This window comes from Corvus hawaiiensis, chromosome 4, assembly GCF_020740725.1.
Source record: "Corvus hawaiiensis isolate bCorHaw1 chromosome 4, bCorHaw1.pri.cur, whole genome shotgun sequence".
NCBI lineage: Eukaryota > Metazoa > Chordata > Aves > Passeriformes > Corvidae > Corvus > Corvus hawaiiensis.
The window spans coordinates 61,616,232-61,634,448 of record NC_063216.1 but is presented as its reverse complement, the minus strand read 5'-3'; the positions used below and the strand labels follow the sequence as shown (position 1 = coordinate 61,634,448).

General features: G+C 34.8%; 1 protein-coding gene across 5 annotated transcripts in view; it reads right to left on the bottom strand.

Annotated features, from left to right (window-relative positions):
- The window catches only part of BRD1 (bromodomain containing 1), a 60,709-nt gene that overhangs the window by 15,569 nt on the left and 26,923 nt on the right, over nucleotides 1-18,217 (bottom strand). For 2 of the 5 annotated variants that reach the window (XM_048300542.1, XM_048300541.1), the window contains exons 5-8: nucleotides 16,616-16,744; nucleotides 15,342-15,654; nucleotides 14,313-14,573; nucleotides 10,616-11,104 (exon numbers count right to left, since the gene is read on the bottom strand). In XM_048300542.1, coding sequence (XP_048156499.1) covers nucleotides 10,616-11,104; nucleotides 14,313-14,573; nucleotides 15,342-15,654; nucleotides 16,616-16,744 — 1,192 coding nt within the window. Of the gene's footprint in view, nucleotides 1-639; nucleotides 868-10,615; nucleotides 11,105-14,312; nucleotides 14,574-15,341; nucleotides 15,655-16,615; nucleotides 16,745-18,217 lie in introns of those variants that run through there. The other 3 variants (XM_048300545.1, XM_048300543.1, XM_048300544.1) reach the window with 3 other exon arrangements.

The window sequence follows — 18,217 nt, the reverse complement described above, 5'->3', positions numbered from 1 at the left end:
GTCCATGAATGTAAAAAATGCTGCCCCAGAATACAGAATTGTGCATTTCAGACTGTAATCACATCTTACAGTTCTGCTGAAACAAAAAGAAAGAAGCAGAACTCATGCAAAATTACTTTAAAGCACTTAAAACTGTACTATGAATAGCTTGATGCAAAACCAAGCACATCCAAATGTAAGATGAAGTGCTCTGCTAAAACTAGACCTGAAGGGCTGAGATTCAACCCGGGAGCTAAAAAAACTGGGAGCATTCAAAAAGTGACTGCACATAGTGCACTTATATAATACTATTTAGTCTCATTTTCAGTCGCGACTTGGGCACTTACCCAGAACCAGTGACGTTACTCTTCATTAAAATACATATACAGTAGAGGAAAATGTCTATTGTACTTAAAACCCCCATCTTTTTCTTGGTAGGTTTCATTTCTCCAAGGAAGATGAGACTTTTTGGGGGGAAGGGGGAAGGGAAAAGGATGGAGATGTAGCATTTTTAACTAATCTGCTCTCACAGAACATGTTCTGGGAATAAGAATGCTGGGACTGGTAAAACTCTGCGACCAATCTGTGTCACATATACTACAACACGTACAACTTTGTAACTTACGGAAATGGGGCAATATATTGAATGAAGAGCATAGTTTCATATATGTCAAAGACTTCCTCCAAGAGTGTTCATTTCTATTTGTTTTTTGTTTTAAGGATGGCTGGTGTCTCCAACATGATCCAAATTAATTACTTCAAATGTAATTGTCTTTCTGCGTTCCAAAATGATCATTTAATTGAATTCCATTCCATGTTGAGGATAATAGAAAATAATTAGGATCCAAAGAGATAAATACCCAGCATGATATTAGTTAATATGAGAACCTGGAAGACAGTGAAAAAGCCATTAAGTCTCTCTGAAAGGAAACAGAGCTTTCAAATAAATAAGCCATCCTTACAGCAGCGTCCAGAGACAGTGAGAATGACAGAAGTGTCCCACATATTCTATCACTAATAACTAAGGTTTCTAAATGGACAATCTAAATAAATTTCACTTTGCTTCAGGCCTTTTTCTTGAAAAAGAAAATACTGAAAGTCATTGCAAGCACAGAATACAACCCCACGTGCATGATATGCATCAAGAACACAGTTTAGAAACGTATCTAAAAATACCTCCAGTAAGAGTAAGAAAGGGGATGTCACTGATTTAGGGGAATTTATAGATACAGGTATGCACACACAGGATAAAGGAATACTTTAAGGCAATAAATCATCAAAAGTTACTGTATTCTTAAAAATGTGAAACTTGAAAATGGGCAGACTGCAGAAATAGGAAGGTATCTACTAAGTCTTTTTTTAAGAGTGACCCTAAGAGTAACCCTTTAAATGTTACTTCAAACAGTAAATTCTGGAGTGCAGTAGGTGTATTAAACACAATTCTTCTTTTCCGAATACACAGATGAATATCAGAGCACATCAAAGTTTCCAGTGCTTAAAACAGTCTTCAGTATGCAGACGAAATGGAAGCCAGTTACTCAAAGATTACAAAGCCTGGTGTGAAGAATCCCCTTGGAAATAAAGCTTTTAAAACTTGCTTAAACCTGGACATGGCTAAAGATAGCAAAGACAGCTCAGTATGAGCCCATGATGTGGCACCTACACACCAAACAGTGGCACCTTTGAAGATCCTAACCAGAAAATTTTAACTTTTAAAGGTTTAAGTGACACAGAACAAATACAGTTTGGTGGCTCAATGAATAGCCTATTTGATGCGTTCCAAAAGAATGCCAAAGAATTCATCTTGTAACTACTAATTTTCTTCAAATCTGAGAATTAAGATGCGTCTCTGGCTAATCAGATGAGAGTCTGCTACAAGAGCAAAATCGGATTTGCACAACAGAAAGGAAAACTAACCAACATTTAGTAACTACAGCTTCCATAAGAGAAGGATCGTATGTTGCTCTGCACTACAACAGGATCTCTATACTGTAGGATGATTGTTCAAGGCATTTTAAAATATGCAAGTGGGAGGCAACCTTAGTGGAGGAGTTTGAAAACACTCCAGAAAACTCTGAAATGAAAAAAGAGCATACAAGCAGAAACATTTCTCAAAAAAAAAAAGTTACGACTTCTCCTAAGACAGTATCAGCTGTTCCACTGGTACAGACTGATGAGGCAGTAGAGTAGAAAATGTCATTAAAAAGTGCATACACAAAATCTGAAAAATTCAAAACTAACTTTACAAACTGAATTCTTGAATCAGCTTTGGTTTATGTAATTTATGACACGTGAAACACACAGAGATGATTGTAAAATACAAGCTTTAAATGCCTGAATCACATACAGACCAATGGTATGTCATTCAGGATCCAAGAAATTACTACAGAAATTTAGTAATATTTAGGACCATTTACTTCTAATTACCTTGGCAAAAACTACTTAAGAGGATTTAAGATCAGAATCTTTTTTCCAAACAGTAAAGATCCCTTAGAAAGGAACAAATTTTTTTACACATTTTCCATTTGAAGATTTTTACTTTCTCGCCTACAAAATCCTGATATAAATGAAAAAAAACTTTAGAGATTTCTTAAATACTTCAATTAATTAAGATGATCTTAATTCTTAACTTATATAATGAAAAAGCATGATAATTATTTATCAACATACTGAAATGAAAATTCTAGTGCCTAGCAGTCTTTCAGAGCAGCCCAGCAGGACGGACCTACACGTACAAAGAGAGGCTATTTCATTCCTGAATCAAGCTGTTCCTAAATGGAACTAACTTTTGCAAATTAGTATCTACAGGATTTTATACAGAGCTTTTATCAACACTTTTTTTTTCTTCATTTAAAGTAAGGGTTTCCCTGTAATTCTGAAAACACAACTTTTGGATATGGTATCCAAAGAAAAGAAAACAGATGGACAGAGAACTCCAGAGCTCTCATACATAAGCAGCTCCAGCAATCCTGTTCTATTAAAAATAAGTAATTTAGCATTTATTTGCCTTCTACAGCTATTTAGGAAAACTGGTCCTTAATTTGTACCTCTTTCTAGGACAGGGATCAGAAAACAAAACTGAAGTTGCTACTTGAAAGAAAGATCAAGGCAGAGATCTGCCACTCCTGAGATAACACAAGGACACCACAGTAAACTGCAAATCTTTGAATTACTTCAGTAAGTTACACAGCTGCATTCCCAGCCCTAATTTTCCAGGCCTTTTTTACCTTGAGAGGTACCTTATGCAGGGAGATTAAAACTTCATGTGATTCAGTATAAAAGATCCAGTGCTTTACAGCCTCATTCTATGATAGCTTGCAGCATACTTGAGGAAGTGCACGACCTGAAACCTTTGAGACTGAAACATCATACTAAAAAATTATTGCAGCCTAGCAAAAATTAACAGTGCTTCCTATCCTAAGATTGTCTTCCTGGCTTCATCGACAGGAGCTGCAAAGACCAAATGAGATGTTTCACTGCTCATGCAGTTAACCTGACAGTGCTTGAAGCATCGTCAAGAGAAAATAATCAAGAGCTATTAAATACCAGCTCAGCTTTGCTATTTTCAGGCAACACTGAACAAATGAGTTAAAATAAGGCTGACTTGCATGTTCATATCTGTGTCTAGTCAGATGAATCTGTAGTTGCTTTTTTCCCCTCAGACCTAAAGTACTTTTATCGTCAACACAGAATTTTTTTAGAGAACTCAGGAGTTAGCCATGCATATCAGATGAAGGTTAGTTCTCAGCATCTGCTTTTCTCTCCACTTTTTTCCAGACTTGCTGTTAGGAAGTAATTTCTGAGCATTATTACAACTTTGGAGGGAAGGGAAAAAGGAAAAGTCAAGGAAGGAAATAAAAATAAAAGGAAGGAGAAGAGAAAACAAAATCAAAGTGGGAGCATTACCACATTAGGATAGCATGGCCTGTCAAAGTGACAGCATGACCAATGACTGCTGTTTTGGTAGCAACAAGAAAAAGCAACTTTGCTTCAATTTTACCCATTCTCGAGTACTACACGTTTCTTTGTATGGGATAGCTTCTTAATGTGCACACTTCCCCTGTGCATGCCAAAGGACCTACATCTGGGTACTACAATGGGAAACATAGAAGAGAGCTATTCAATTGAAACCATCCCAAAATACTAGACTGCATCTATGATACAGTGAACGAGTACATGATACCATAATTACTCTTCATGGAGGACATCCCTTGTGCATGCAAATACATAATCTAATCTCTTCTCACTGAGTGGAAAAAGGGGAAAAGAAAAAAACCCCACAAACCACAAATCCACACACAAACCTTCTCTGAGAGACATTAATTTTCACTCAACCATACTGTGTAACCTGTACCACTCTCTCCACTCACAGCAGAATGGGCCTTAAGTGACTGGTACTTTCGCCTGCCAGGTTCAGTGCCTGACACTACTGTTGGAGTCACTGCATTAACCTTTTCTATTGTCCACCTCTTAAATCAGACCTGTAGGTCAGTATGTGGGGTTTGGACTAGATAACCTTTGAAGGCCCCTTCCAACCCAAACTATTCTACGATGTTCCAAATAGTCAGCTGACTTGATCCACTTTGGTACCTTCTGTGTCTGGTACAAGGGGACTTCACGATATCTAAGCCTGTGAATTTGAAGGTAGATCATCTATACTCAGCTCCAACACCATGGCAAGTGTCTTCTTAAATAAATTAAGAACGCACTTATAAAAAGCATGTGTGAATCTCCAAATTCACTAGCTTTTTAAATATCTTCAATAAACCCCACAGTTCTGTTTACCATCTGCACCACACAGAAAAAAATAGTCTTAAATGTCACAGATGAAGCACATAGGGGACTATGACATTTAATTTTTTAGAAAGCCAAACCTGGGCCAAGAAATGAGCTAAGTATCAAAAAAAAAAAAAAAAAAAAAAAAAAAAAAAAAAGGCAATACCCAAACACAGCAAAATGCTCCACAATTCCTACAGCATCAAGAAAAACAGAGGGGCTTCTACAAATATTTATTGCAGAAGATTTGGTTATAATCATCTTAGAAAACACAGCAATTGTTGGGTTAATAATTAAGTTAACTGGATTAGTGATGTCCAAGAACTTTAAGTTGGGTGTTAATAATTAATATCTTAAAAATACCCCAAAAGACAACACTTTCAAAGAAATTAAGATGTTTAAGACCCAAGAAAAATTTCGAGAATACTAGTGTATAATGTACCTTACACATGCACACATGTCACAAGCCTTGAAAAAAGCACAAACTTGCCATTTATCCAAGTGTTCATCAATCCTCACCATTCTCAACTATGTTGTTCCAACTCCCTCTATTTTAGTAATATAAATCAAGAAATAAGAAAAGGATTTTTCACAGTCAGGAAGTTAACACTACGATTATTTATATGAAATAAAACCAAAAGGAACATTTATTTTCTTAAAAGTCATTGCGAGTTTTGATTGGCATAAATAGTTTCCTACCCCTTCTTTCTGCCTTATGCACTTATTTTATTCTACGTGTATTACAAAAACCCTCCCCTACCTCCCAAAATGTTCCCAGAAATTCAGTTGGCAGAAATTTTCCTAAGGCTGCCAGAACTCCTGTCCAAACTTTGAGTGAGTCAAAAACAAATGAAGAAATGCAGCAAGGTTCTTTTTTTTTTCCTCCTAATTTCTCTCCTTAATTTGCTTTATTTTCTGAGTAAATGGTCCTACGTTTCCCAGTGGCCTATCAACCCGTTAGAAAACCAATCAATCAAACTCATCCTGACAACTCAGCAGTCAGACTCCTGTAGTTCCCATATCTCAACACTGACAAATTTAACAATCCTGGGAATAATTCCTTTTAGGCCTTCCCAATCTCTAATACTTTGCTTGCAAATGCACCTTAAAATATTTTATGTTTTCAAACCTCCTGAAGTCAGGCAGCTAAAGTTCTTAGACATCACTAAGTGCTCAAATAACTAAATTTCACATCAGACTTCACATGAAACAATCACTATGCACTTAAAGACAACAAATCAGGACTGTGGATCTGTCAATAGATCGAGTGAAATTGCTGCACTTGACTCATGAATAGAGATTATAGATAGATAGATAAACATGCACATGTACTATCATTCCTGTGTAGGCTAACCAGAAGAGCAACTATACCAATTTGTTTGGGTTTTTTGGCTGAGGAACCTTTATTTTAGTTTTTTAATTTATTTCGAGGACGTAAATTTCTTAGATGTGCATGGTTTAGTTTCACTTCCTCCGTTTAGTGAATGGTAACTGAATGCTGCGCACATAAAGCCTGACTTTTAGCCAAATTGGGCTGTGTTCCCGAGAGGCAAAGATTTATTAGAAATCAAGTACTCAAGAATTAAAAAAATAAACTGTGTTCCATTTCACTCCAGGCATAATCTCTACTCTTATATCAAATTAAGTAATAGTGGTCATCACTACATTACATCACATCATTAAATTCTATCAAATGCAAATGGAATTCATGTTCAGGTTATTTGCAGGCAGTTCTTAAGTGCCATCATTTTGTAGTAGTCAAGCAGAAACAAAGTCAGCCCAACATTTACTAATAGACTTAATAAGGAATCTTTGTTGTATACTGATAACTGTATGTGAAGTATATATTAAGAAATGATAAATTCCCCCACTCTATGCTTTTCACTGTGTGAAGTATTCTGTTTCAGCGATCCACGTTCTAGATATTTATTTACATCTGCTTCAGTACCCTGAGAAAATCTGTATAGCTGGAAGCAAGAATATGAAGTAAATTACATACTTCATTGAAATCTTCTATTACTGCTATTTGGCCAAGAAATAATAGAAACACAACATACTGCACTATAATAATCACTATTTGAAATCCTGATTCTGTGATAAGTTACAGTGGTTGTTTTAGGATAGTGTATTTTAAATACTTAGTTTCTAATTAAAACAGAGAGTACTGTAACAGTTAACTCTGAATTATTAACCCAAATTTACGAAAGCTTAGAGATGATTGATAACACCAAATACACATGCAAATTTCATCTGATCATAATCTAGCATTTTACAATGTTAAAAAAGGTTTCTTAAAACAATACTTTGTTCCATCTGCTATCTTACATAACTGATACAGGCAGATTTTTTAATGGCCAGTAAATCTGCCTTCTATTCATTAATCAGTTTCATTTTTCTCTGATGTAATAACTGCACCAACTATTTCCCTGACAAAAACGATTTAAGTATACAATGGCTATTTAGAAAAGGTCATTGAACTTGGTCACAGTTGACTTGACATGCCTAACCTTCAAGAATCACACATCAATCTCTGATGTCACCAAAATTTCCTAAGTAAAACCAACAATTTTTTTTTTTGAAATTGTTGCTAGATACCATGTGAAGCAAACCCAAAATACATCAAGTATGTATGGGAAATTTTTAAACACGTTTCCACTATGTAGCTGTCAGCTTCCACATAGCAACTACGAAGACAGATGTGCTCTGTGATAATGCCCTAGCAGAGCACTAGAAAATTTAAATTTAAGATTACACTACACTACTGCTTCATGTATTTTAAAGATTCAAATATAAAAGGTCAGAGTATTGAAAGGAACTGTTTTCAGTCCTCTTTGAAGGTTAAGTCATATTGTTCAATATGACTGAAAAAGAGCTGGCATTTCAGTAATCTTGTGTATGAAAACCAACAACATATGGGACACCACACTTACAAAGGAGTGTGTCAGTGGATCCTGTGTGTGTCCTTGAAAATAACTGGCAAAAACGCCAACCCCAAATGTAAGTCAAAAGAACACAATAAAAGCACTCTATAATAGTAGTGGAACAACCAAGTAGGTATGGTTTTACTCAACTAAATAAACTTTAGAGTCTTCCTTTGAACTTCATCATGTAAGAATACAGGACTGACAAGAAAGCAGCAAACACTGAAGAGACTGTACAGTACAGGACAGAAAAGACAAGACATCCTTAAATAATGCCAAAAACCCTCACACTGGCTATGAGTAGGTAAGAAGGAAAAGAAGATGTGACAGTGCTGCTCTCGACCACTTAAAATGTCAATGCTTTGCATATTAAGCAAAGTTCTTTTTAATGACTTTTTCTATATCCAGTAAAATTAAGGATATTTAACATTCACACCATTCAAAAAACTGTGCAACAATAATTCATTTTCAACTGCAGGGACTTCCCACAAAGCTGCTAACTCATGTCAACGCACATAAGAAGCCTGTGGCATGCCTTTTCCTATGATTGGGTGGCTTTGGAAAAAGCTCTGCTGGATTCTACTGAATAAAAACATTTTTACCTACAGCATGAGATTAAATTTTGTAAAAAATAAATAGAAATAATGTATTACTGTATACATGATCTGATGCATTTTTATCATAATACAGACATCTGCATGAATCAACATCAGCTGCATACACAAAAAATCTTAACTGTTTTTAAATTTTGGTAAGTATCTGACATTTGTGCTAGTTTCCTGCTGAACTGTAGCTCAAGATAGCTGCCAACTGCAAATTGCTTGAATTAGTATGGAGACACAAATTTGAAAATAACATGAGGAATAAAATTTCCTTTGTGAAAGCAAAATGTTTGGTTGCAAACAGGAAACCTAATAAAAGGAGTAAGATCTGATAAGCTGCCACACCTGTATGAACCATATATGTTTAAAAAACAAGATGCTATTAAAGAATAACTAGAACATTTTCAGGTGAATATTAACTGGCTAAATTGTTTCAATTCATTCTTCTTGAACAAGTAGAAATTCTAACTATGAATGCCCCCTAAGTATTTGTTCTACATAGATTTAATTCTGTTTATATCTTTACTAGCTTCAGGAAGAGACTACATAATTTAGTTTTAAAATAACAACAGAAAAATCTCGGAGCTTCTGGATTTTATTCCTGGAACTGGGTTGTTTGTTTTGAAGCTAATCAAAAGCACATTTGCTCCACATACACCTAACTCCAAGAGAAAAAGAAGCAAAATAGCTGAATTTAAACATATTTAGAAATCTGGTGGGTTTTGGTTTTGTTGCTGCCTTTTTTTTCCCTTTAAGAATTAAGTTAGCTTTCTTACAAAATAAAAACCTTTTCTTTCCCCCAAAGAAAAAATTCACAATGTTCAATATAAAAATTTCAAGGAATTAGTACTAATTCCTGGTGTAATCTAGCACAAAATGATTCACTGTGTGTGATAAAATGCAATCTATATACAGGTACATAATGAAATTATCTAGATTATAAACTGGCAAATTAGGATATTTGGAAACCAAAGCTTTTTATATTATTAATAAACATTAACTCATTTCTATAATCACACTACCTTCACTTGGCTCTTACTTCAGAACCAAAGTACCAGACCAGATCTGCATGCTCTTTCCAAGGTGTCAGGAAAAGGAATGGAATTTGAGGCTTTCCAAAGAAGAAAACCAAACAGAACCCCAAAAATACAAATGAAAGAGACTTCCCCCCACTAAATCTTACATAACATCTTCTCATGCCATGATTCCAGCATTAGAATCATTAGTGTCTCCACCTGATCATTCAAAAAACCCAAGCTAACCAACTAACTAAAAAAAAAGCACCACCCCCCACCCCAAAAAATCCCACAATTCAAAACAAAAAAATTCCCACCAAACAAACAAAAAAGAAACAACATAAAAATCGACAATGGTCCCCTTTTCCCTCCAGATATAAGCCCCTCTCCTTCCCCAGCTTTTGGAGCACATCTTCACACAATGTTAAACTCCTATCTCTTTCATTCAAAGACAACTCCCCACACGCTGTTTTCATATCTGCTAAGGGTTCCCAACATGACAATGAAAGAGTACTTATTTCATCCATAGCAATAGCCACGGATGACAGGGAGATATCCATAAGTAATTTCCTTATGCTCCTTTTAGTCCTCAAAGGTTTTATACAAACTTCTCAAATTAGTAGAACTAAGGTGTGCTAAGTAAAAGATGTGATTAATGTCTTGAGCTGTTCTGCACTAATGTATCAAGATAACATTTTCTTTAAAATATCCTTTAGAGAAGTCTCTTTAAGAGCATAATCTTCCACTCAGATCCTTCAATTTCACTTAAAGTGAACAGACTAAAGAAAAAAAAACCACATGAAGTGTCATTTTACTTTGGGATTTTAACACTTCCATAAAATACATAGATATATAAAGTGCCTCATACACAGTCATCAGTTTCATAATGTTAAAATATGCTTGGAGTAACACTTGGCAAAATGAAATCATACATGGCACAAGTATTTTTCATGCTCCTGCTTACAAGCCTTCTCTTTTTGGCACTGTATGTCAAGTTTCCATGGAATTTAACAGGAAAAAAAGCAGCTGATTAATCTTTCCTACAGGTTTCAACTAAAGAAAAAAAAAATCACGCACCTGTATGTGTAATCTTAAAAACTGCATCATGAAACCAAAGAACCCAAACTTGGTTCAGTAGGTGTTACTGTCAAGGGCCAACACAAAAATGAGTAACCATTTTCTCAACTATAACTACTCAACTGTGAGGACAGCCTGTTTCAAGTCCTAAAATCCGAAGATTAACAACCACACGTACGTAAAAATTAACAGGTATATTAACTTTCCAGATGCATCCATTCAAATAAGTTTTGTAAACATTTACCTGTATCCAAGCGCTTTACAGGGGACTCATCGTCAACCTCAGAATCTCCACATGCACTCCTTGATCTTTTCCTTGGGTGCAGAAGTGTCTCCAACCTTGGAAGGACTACAGACAAAAAGGTTTTGGTCCCTAGCTGTGGAGAAGTTGGCTGGGTTTCAGTGTTCTTTGCAGACTTTTGGGGGCTTATACTTTTCGATTTGCAGAAGAGAATGGATGTACGTCTGTTTACATCAGTTGATGACTCAGCTACAGCAGAAACAGTCGACTCATTGAGATTACTGTCAAGTAAGTGTTCTGGAGTGTGTCCATTTATTTCTTTCTGAATGGAAGTGCTATATAATTCATTATCAAATTTTACTCTTTTGTAAAGCTTACTCTGCTCTGGATTGAGTTCTACTGGTTTGAGGGTTGGTGGTTCTGAATTAGTCTCCAAGTTTGAAGGAAGAGGTAATGCATCTGATGGTTCAAGTTTAGGGGGAGATTTATCTCCTGAAAAAATTATAAATAGAGTGTGATTTTTGAAAACCTGTAGTTATAAAGTCTATTATAAAACTCACTATAAATGTGCAGCCCACCAAATAAATTGTTGTCTGGAAACAAAGCATAACATTTTAAAAACAAAACTTGTCTAGCAACAATCTGTCCTAGTTAGTAGTTCCTACTTTTATACTGGGAATGTAACAGGGGTAGAGAAGAAGATGTTTATAGTTGGTGTTAACAATTTATACCTGGATAAGTACTTTTTTCCTCTCATGCAGTTATGTTAGTTTCATTAACTAGAAACTACAAAACCTATTTTTTCATTAGAAAGTTGGGGTGGTGGATCATTATCTGTTAAATGCAATTATACTGCCATTCAAGTAAAATTTTTGATAATATACATTTTAATCTATTTCACCTTATCAATATTCACCTTATCTGCCTATGAAAAATTTTATCAGATAACCAGTAAAAAAAAATAAAAATTTTGTAACCTATTCTACTTCAGTGAACTAAAATGTGTTACAAAATCTACACAAGGGTATGATTTGTAAAGCTGTTTTACAGTTGTGACCAGAAGTTTTATCTACCAAAAGGAAAAAGTAATAAAAAATGGGGGAGAAAAACCCAACACCCCCAAAACCTTGCATCTTGATTAGCCACTAGTTGACAAGTAACACACTTCACAATGCAGACTTGATAGGAGAAATCAGAAAAACCACCCTCTACCGTTTCTCTCCAGGCCCCTTCCCCCTGCCCCATATTTTAATTTTTTTTAATATGATCATGTCCCACTCAGTTTCCCTAAATCCATGCTGGGAAAAGACAATAGAGATATGACAGTGGGTGTATAAAAGTAGTTTCAGTTTTTCATTGCAAGTAATTGGAAAGAAAATAAACATTCTACCATTGCAGCATACCCTGATACGAACAGAAGGATGTCCTAACCCATAATTATCAACTCAAAAAGATGTTAAAACCCTTCTAGCTTCCAAAATAGAAGACAATACTTATTCTAGAGTAACTGTATAATACCAATGTATTATTTATGTTATCACATAAAATATTTAAACTTAGTTAAATTTTCTATGCCACCTGAAGAAAGGCATAAAATCCCCAAGCATTTAAAGTTCTCTATTTGCAGTCTGTTGTTTGGTTTTGGCCCAGCAATGTTCACTTGGAAATCAATGACTTCTAAGTGCAGAAAAATCTCTACCCTGTTGTTTAAGGTTTAATCAAATAATAGCATAGTTCATATTAAAAATACCTATTTTTACAATACAGTGGGACTGTGCTCACATCATTTGAAGGCACGCAGGTATTAGAATTGGTAACTAATATTTCAGGAAAACAGAAGAATGAAATGTACAGTCAGATAAGCACATTTAAACTACCAGCAATCAAAAAATGCTATAGTTTAGAATCTCCAAGGTGACTTTCTTTGTGAACAAATTCTGATTTTCTTACAAGTAATTAGAAAATATTCAAAAAAATATTTAAGAACATAAAACCACTTGAGAATTATTAAGAAATAAAACCTAAATTTCATGGGGTTATTCTGGTACCGTATTTTTCAGATGATCCGAGACTGGAAACTGAATTGCAAGGAGGGGTAGTTCACAGCTCTACCAAAGTCACCTCCTGTAGAGATCCTGGGCACAGGATTCTAATACTTTTCTTATCTTTTTTTGGGCAATTTGTTTTCTTTACTCGTCTATGTACCTTCCATTTGAGAACTGAAATTTGAACTAATTATTATTACTCTTCACTAGATCAGAACCGTAACAACAATGCCAATCAGCCCTGGATCATGCCTTTCATTACATTTTATTTAAAAAGCTGTAATATACTGTAAATATAAGAAAAGAGCTACTGCTCACTTTGGACTATTTTTTTCACAAAAAATAGCTGAAGTGAAAGGCTGTGGCATAAAAAGGTTAAGCTACAAATAAGTTGTGGATTCATTCACTGCCAAAACTCACATTCCTAAAGGACTATTTTAATACCATCATCACTTGAAAATTAAAAACAACACCCAAATTAAAAAAACCCAATCCATTAAACATTTTGAGAACACTTAAAAGCCTCAGAACAAGATAATGCGCTGATTCATGTATGCTTTTTCTAACGATGCTCAAATCTCCAGCAAGTTCTATGTTTGCAATTAAACACTAAGTTGCTGTTTGAATGGCAGTTAAGGACAATCATTTTATTGACTTCACCTTCCAAAAATTTGGAGAGCATCAAGCTGCAACAGAGAGAGACCATTTTATTTATTACCGTGCTTCCACTTTCCCTTGAGCTCTTTCCTCCTCCTATTCAATGCACTTATTCAAAAATGAAACCCATCTCTAACTGTCCTAAAGAAAAAGTTTAGTTTCTTAGAGCTAATCATGAAACAAAGTCAACAGAATTCTTATTTGAGTGACAGATTTTTTCTGCATCATTTAAAAATGAGCAATAAAAACCTCCGAAACTCATTTAAAAGTTAAAAATGCAAATATGATATTCAAATATGAAATACGAAGTTAGTCCTAGCACACTGCTCTCACTGAAATCAATGGCAATTAGCCAAGAGTAGATGCAGTTCTGAGACAAATGTTTTGAGGAGGAAGAGAAGAAAAAGGGGAAGAGCTGGGTAGATACAGCTGACTTGATACATGAAATTTGTTAGGTCTTATCAATAGTTAGCTTTATTTAAAATAAATAAATAAATAAATAAATAAACAACCCCAAAACCTACCCATCCTCCTCCCCGGAGTCTAGAGCAGAGAATAAAAAAGGCTAAAAACACAGTACAACAGCCAGAGTCTTCATTACCATTGACCAAGGCTCACATGATCCCTAATACGTATTTCGACATTTAAGTGTATTTCCAAAAGTACAAAGATATTTTTCACTCAGCCATTTCCAACTGCTTTTCCTATGAGATTGTTTGCACTTTCACTTTGTAACACTTAAATTTTTAAAGCCTTGCTACCATGAAAAATAACGGATGGAGGTTTTTTTAAGAAGATCATTCTACTCTTAAAATATTTGTTGTGATTAAGCAGCTATTTGCATATTTCAAAACTAATATTTTAATTTTAAAATCAGTATTTTAAACGTAACGAATATTAATTTATCAAACTCTTTAATTCACATTATTATTCACATTACAGCACCTGACTGAAATGGTTCAGAACAGTACTCATTTAAACATGGTTTACAATCTTACCTTCTTCTTCTCCGTCTTGTTCTAATGCTGCACTTTCTTCTTCGAAACTTCCAATACCTGATTCTATTTGGGGAGCCTGGTTGTGTTGCTGACTTAGTTTGTTGCGAATAATGCTGATTTCTTTCTTTAACAGCTTTGCTCTTTTGCTCCTTGACCCACTGGATTTCATTGCACAGGTGAGATCAAGTTTTTCTAGCAGCTCTCTCAGCTGTTCTTCCAAGGACATATGTGCTCTGTTTGCAGGATTCAGTAACCTATCCACTGAAGTCAAAACACGTACAATTGAAAACATGTTAGCATTTCCCAGAATATTTCTCAGAATAATAATACCAAGAGGAGGAAAAAAAAATCACATGCGAAAATAAAAAAATACTGTCAAAAACCTGTTTAGATTAGAGTCAGAAATGGTGAAATATTTCCTACTATATATTTACTATTTTTCTTAACCAGCATTTTGCTCAAAAAAACTCCATAGTAGAGCAAAGAAGTAAAAGGTCAGAAGGAAGACATAATTAATCCTTCCCACTCTAATAGATTAATTCCTTCTTGCTAAAGAAAAGGACAAAATTACAGTTATAAAAGAAATGTGTTAATTATTCTCCTCCACTGCCCAACCTTAGAAAACTCACGTGTATGTCAAAAGAATAAATTTTAATTCCTAGCATTACAAACGTGCTCAATTTTTTAATATAGTAGGTTATTTAAAAATATACTGAGCTTTATGAACACTGGTAGTCATTTTCCATGTCTTACATCATGTGAAAGAAAGCAATCAACTTAAAAACCTTTTCTGTGTAAGTTGTTACATTAGGCTCTGACTGTGCCAAAATCAGAATCCAGATGGCACTGATGTCTAACGACAGATCTGGTAGAACAGAAACACCATAATCTTTCAAGCAGTGTTTTTAATGGGGGATGGGGAATCTAGTTAGCAAACGGAACAGCAACAATCCTAAACACCTGTATGGAACATACGCTCTGTGCGCAATGAAAAATGCAACTTCCAAAAATAATCGAAAAACATCTTACCATCTTCCCAGGAGAAAGGCTGGGGTGACTCAAGTTTAGGCCTTTCCGGTAAGTGCATTCCAGTTTCATTATTATAGCCAATTCCTTCAGCATCTCGCCTGGCTTGCCTGAGAACTACACCTCCTTGATCTCGTAACCGCACTGCAGCTCTATAAAATATTGTATCTTTTGCATTGTATTTCATACAGTTATCTATGATAAGATTGAAGTCTTCTTCAAACTCAGCGAGGTTTTTATAGCCTTGCGCTTCTAACCGTTTTCGCATGGTAGAGAAATCCATAGGATGTTTAATATGATCCAAATAGTCTGGAACCTTTGAATAAATATTTAAAACACAAATGGGTAAAACTGTCTTGTTACAGCCAAAGCAGCATTAGTTACTAACTGATCCACTTAAATGTATTTTGTAACACCTCAATACAAGAAATTAAAAATGTAACTTAGAATTGCACATCTTGATGTTGCAAACATTTGCCTGCCAACAGAAGTTTACATATTACAATATTCTGCATCTTGGGTAACAAGTTTGAGCTCTACTGAGAGATGCTGAAACTACTTTTTTTTTTTTTCTTTTTTTTTTTTTTTTTTTTTTTTTTAGTTCTGTTGTTTTGTGTACTCCTACTTCCAGGCAACTAGTGACAGGACAAGGGGACATGGCCTCAAGTTGTGCCAGGGGCAGTTCAGGTTGAATATCAGGAAAAATTTCTACACTGAAAGAGGGCGGTTAAGAATTGAACAGGCTCCCCAGGAAGTGGTGGAGTTGCCATTCATGAAGTGTTCAAAACAAATGGATGTGGCACTTTGTGATATGGTTTAGTTGGCATAGTGGTATTAGGTTGAAGACTGGACTTGATGATCTTGGAGATCTTTTTCAATCTTAATGATTCTATGTATAATAAACAGATGTGCATGCAGTATATGCACACACACACACACACGCACGTATAGCTAAGTCTGTCTAGTTTCACCTTCAAGTATGAACATAGTATCTGCATTTCAATTTTTGATACCCTTCAAATTTGCTTTACCAAAATCATCTTATTGAAAAATATCAATATGTACCAAACATTCCATAGAAGTATTTCCCAGAAACTATTTTGGTATGTAAACATGCAAAGGCTTTCATAGCAGTAAACCGTAACTCATAATGTTAATTATCAGAATAAAGATTAAAAGGTAACACTGTTTCTAACTCTGCATGTAATGACTCATTTCTTGTACTTAAGTGCCACCAAGCCATACATAAACACCAGGAAACACAGCTGCAAACGTACCTCTTTAAGGTTCACTGGCTGAGCAAATATTCGAGCAGAATCCTTTTCCTGCAGCTGATCCAGAACCGATCGCAGAAGGACAGTGAATGGAATAAGCTGAAGTTCCATTGTAACCTGCTCAATCTTGACCTAAAGAAGTAACAGTCATCCAATTGAGCATTTTTCATTAACAATCTGTATTAAAGTTGTTTTGCAGCAATAGTATAGTATTTTAGATAAGAAATAAAATACAAATACATTTAAATAAATTAGTTCAGTACTACTTTCAGTATCATCAGCTGCCATTTGTCTGACATAGGTTTTCAGCTAATGATTTTATAAGAAAAAAATCATTCTCATTCCTACAACTCCAGCTTCCCAGAACTCAAATTTGTATTTTATAGGTAAGAATTCTGTTACACTTTTACATGTATTTTTTTTGAAAAGATGTTACAAAATAACAGCTTCACAATTCACCAACAATGTGAAAATAGTAAGAATTTAAAAGTAACATGATTCAAATTAAATTTCAGTTATACTGCTAAGTTCAAAGTTTAAAAAGAGAATCTGATTTACAGGCTACATAAGACCAAAACAAAGAGTAATTGGAAAGACAATGTTCTACATAAATTCCAAGAAAATAATTTCAAAAAACAGAATCAACATCTTCAAATAGTTGAACGTCCTTCAGAATTTTCGTTATTTTTGACACTATTTCAATTCCTCTGTAGCTTAATTTTCAGGCCATCTAAAGAGTTATCAGTAATGCAACAGTCTTGCTATGACAAAAGTAAATTCTTAATGAAAAATTAAAGCTGTGTGTATATACATATAATATAAAAATGTCAATACAGTATAAGCAAACACACATACATAAAATACATGTATATAAATAATAATACATGTGTATAGTAAGCAATATGTGAATGAACATGAATGATGCATAGAATTCCAGAAAACACTCCAGAATGACAAATTTTATAAGCTTGAAATGAATGTTCACAGTTTGCAAAAGTCAAAACAAAATGGTGTTTTCATAAATAAGGACCATTAAAAACTCCTAAGTGCAAACATTTTGCTTTCACAGTTTCATATAAAAGTTTATCTTTCTGCATTACCATTTCCTCAAATCTCTTCTCCTGGCAGTGTTAACTGTAGAATGTCGTAGGACTTCAGATAGAGCTTTTTTTTTTTTTTTTTTTTGGGACAGAAGGATTACAGTACATGGATCTGTATTGGGAAAACCTGAATAGATCACATCTTCTACAGTTCTTCAGAAACCAATCGTTTTTCCAAGTCTAACAGAATGTCTTGTTAAATAATTTCTCTATACCAATGCACACAGCATGTGCAACAAACAGAAGGAGCTGGAGGTCACAGTGCTGCTTGAGAGCTCTGCCCTAATTTCTATTACTGAAATTTGGTGGGATGAATACCATGACTAGAGTGTGACTATGGATGGCTACAAGCTGGTCAGAAGGGCAAAGAGGGGAGAAAGGAGTAGCGGGGTTGCCCTTTACACTGAGAAACTAATATATTGTGAAGAGCTGTCTCAAGAAAAGCCATGAGCAGGTTGAAAGCCTAAACACTGAGGTGAGTGAGGGAACTATATTGTTGGCATTT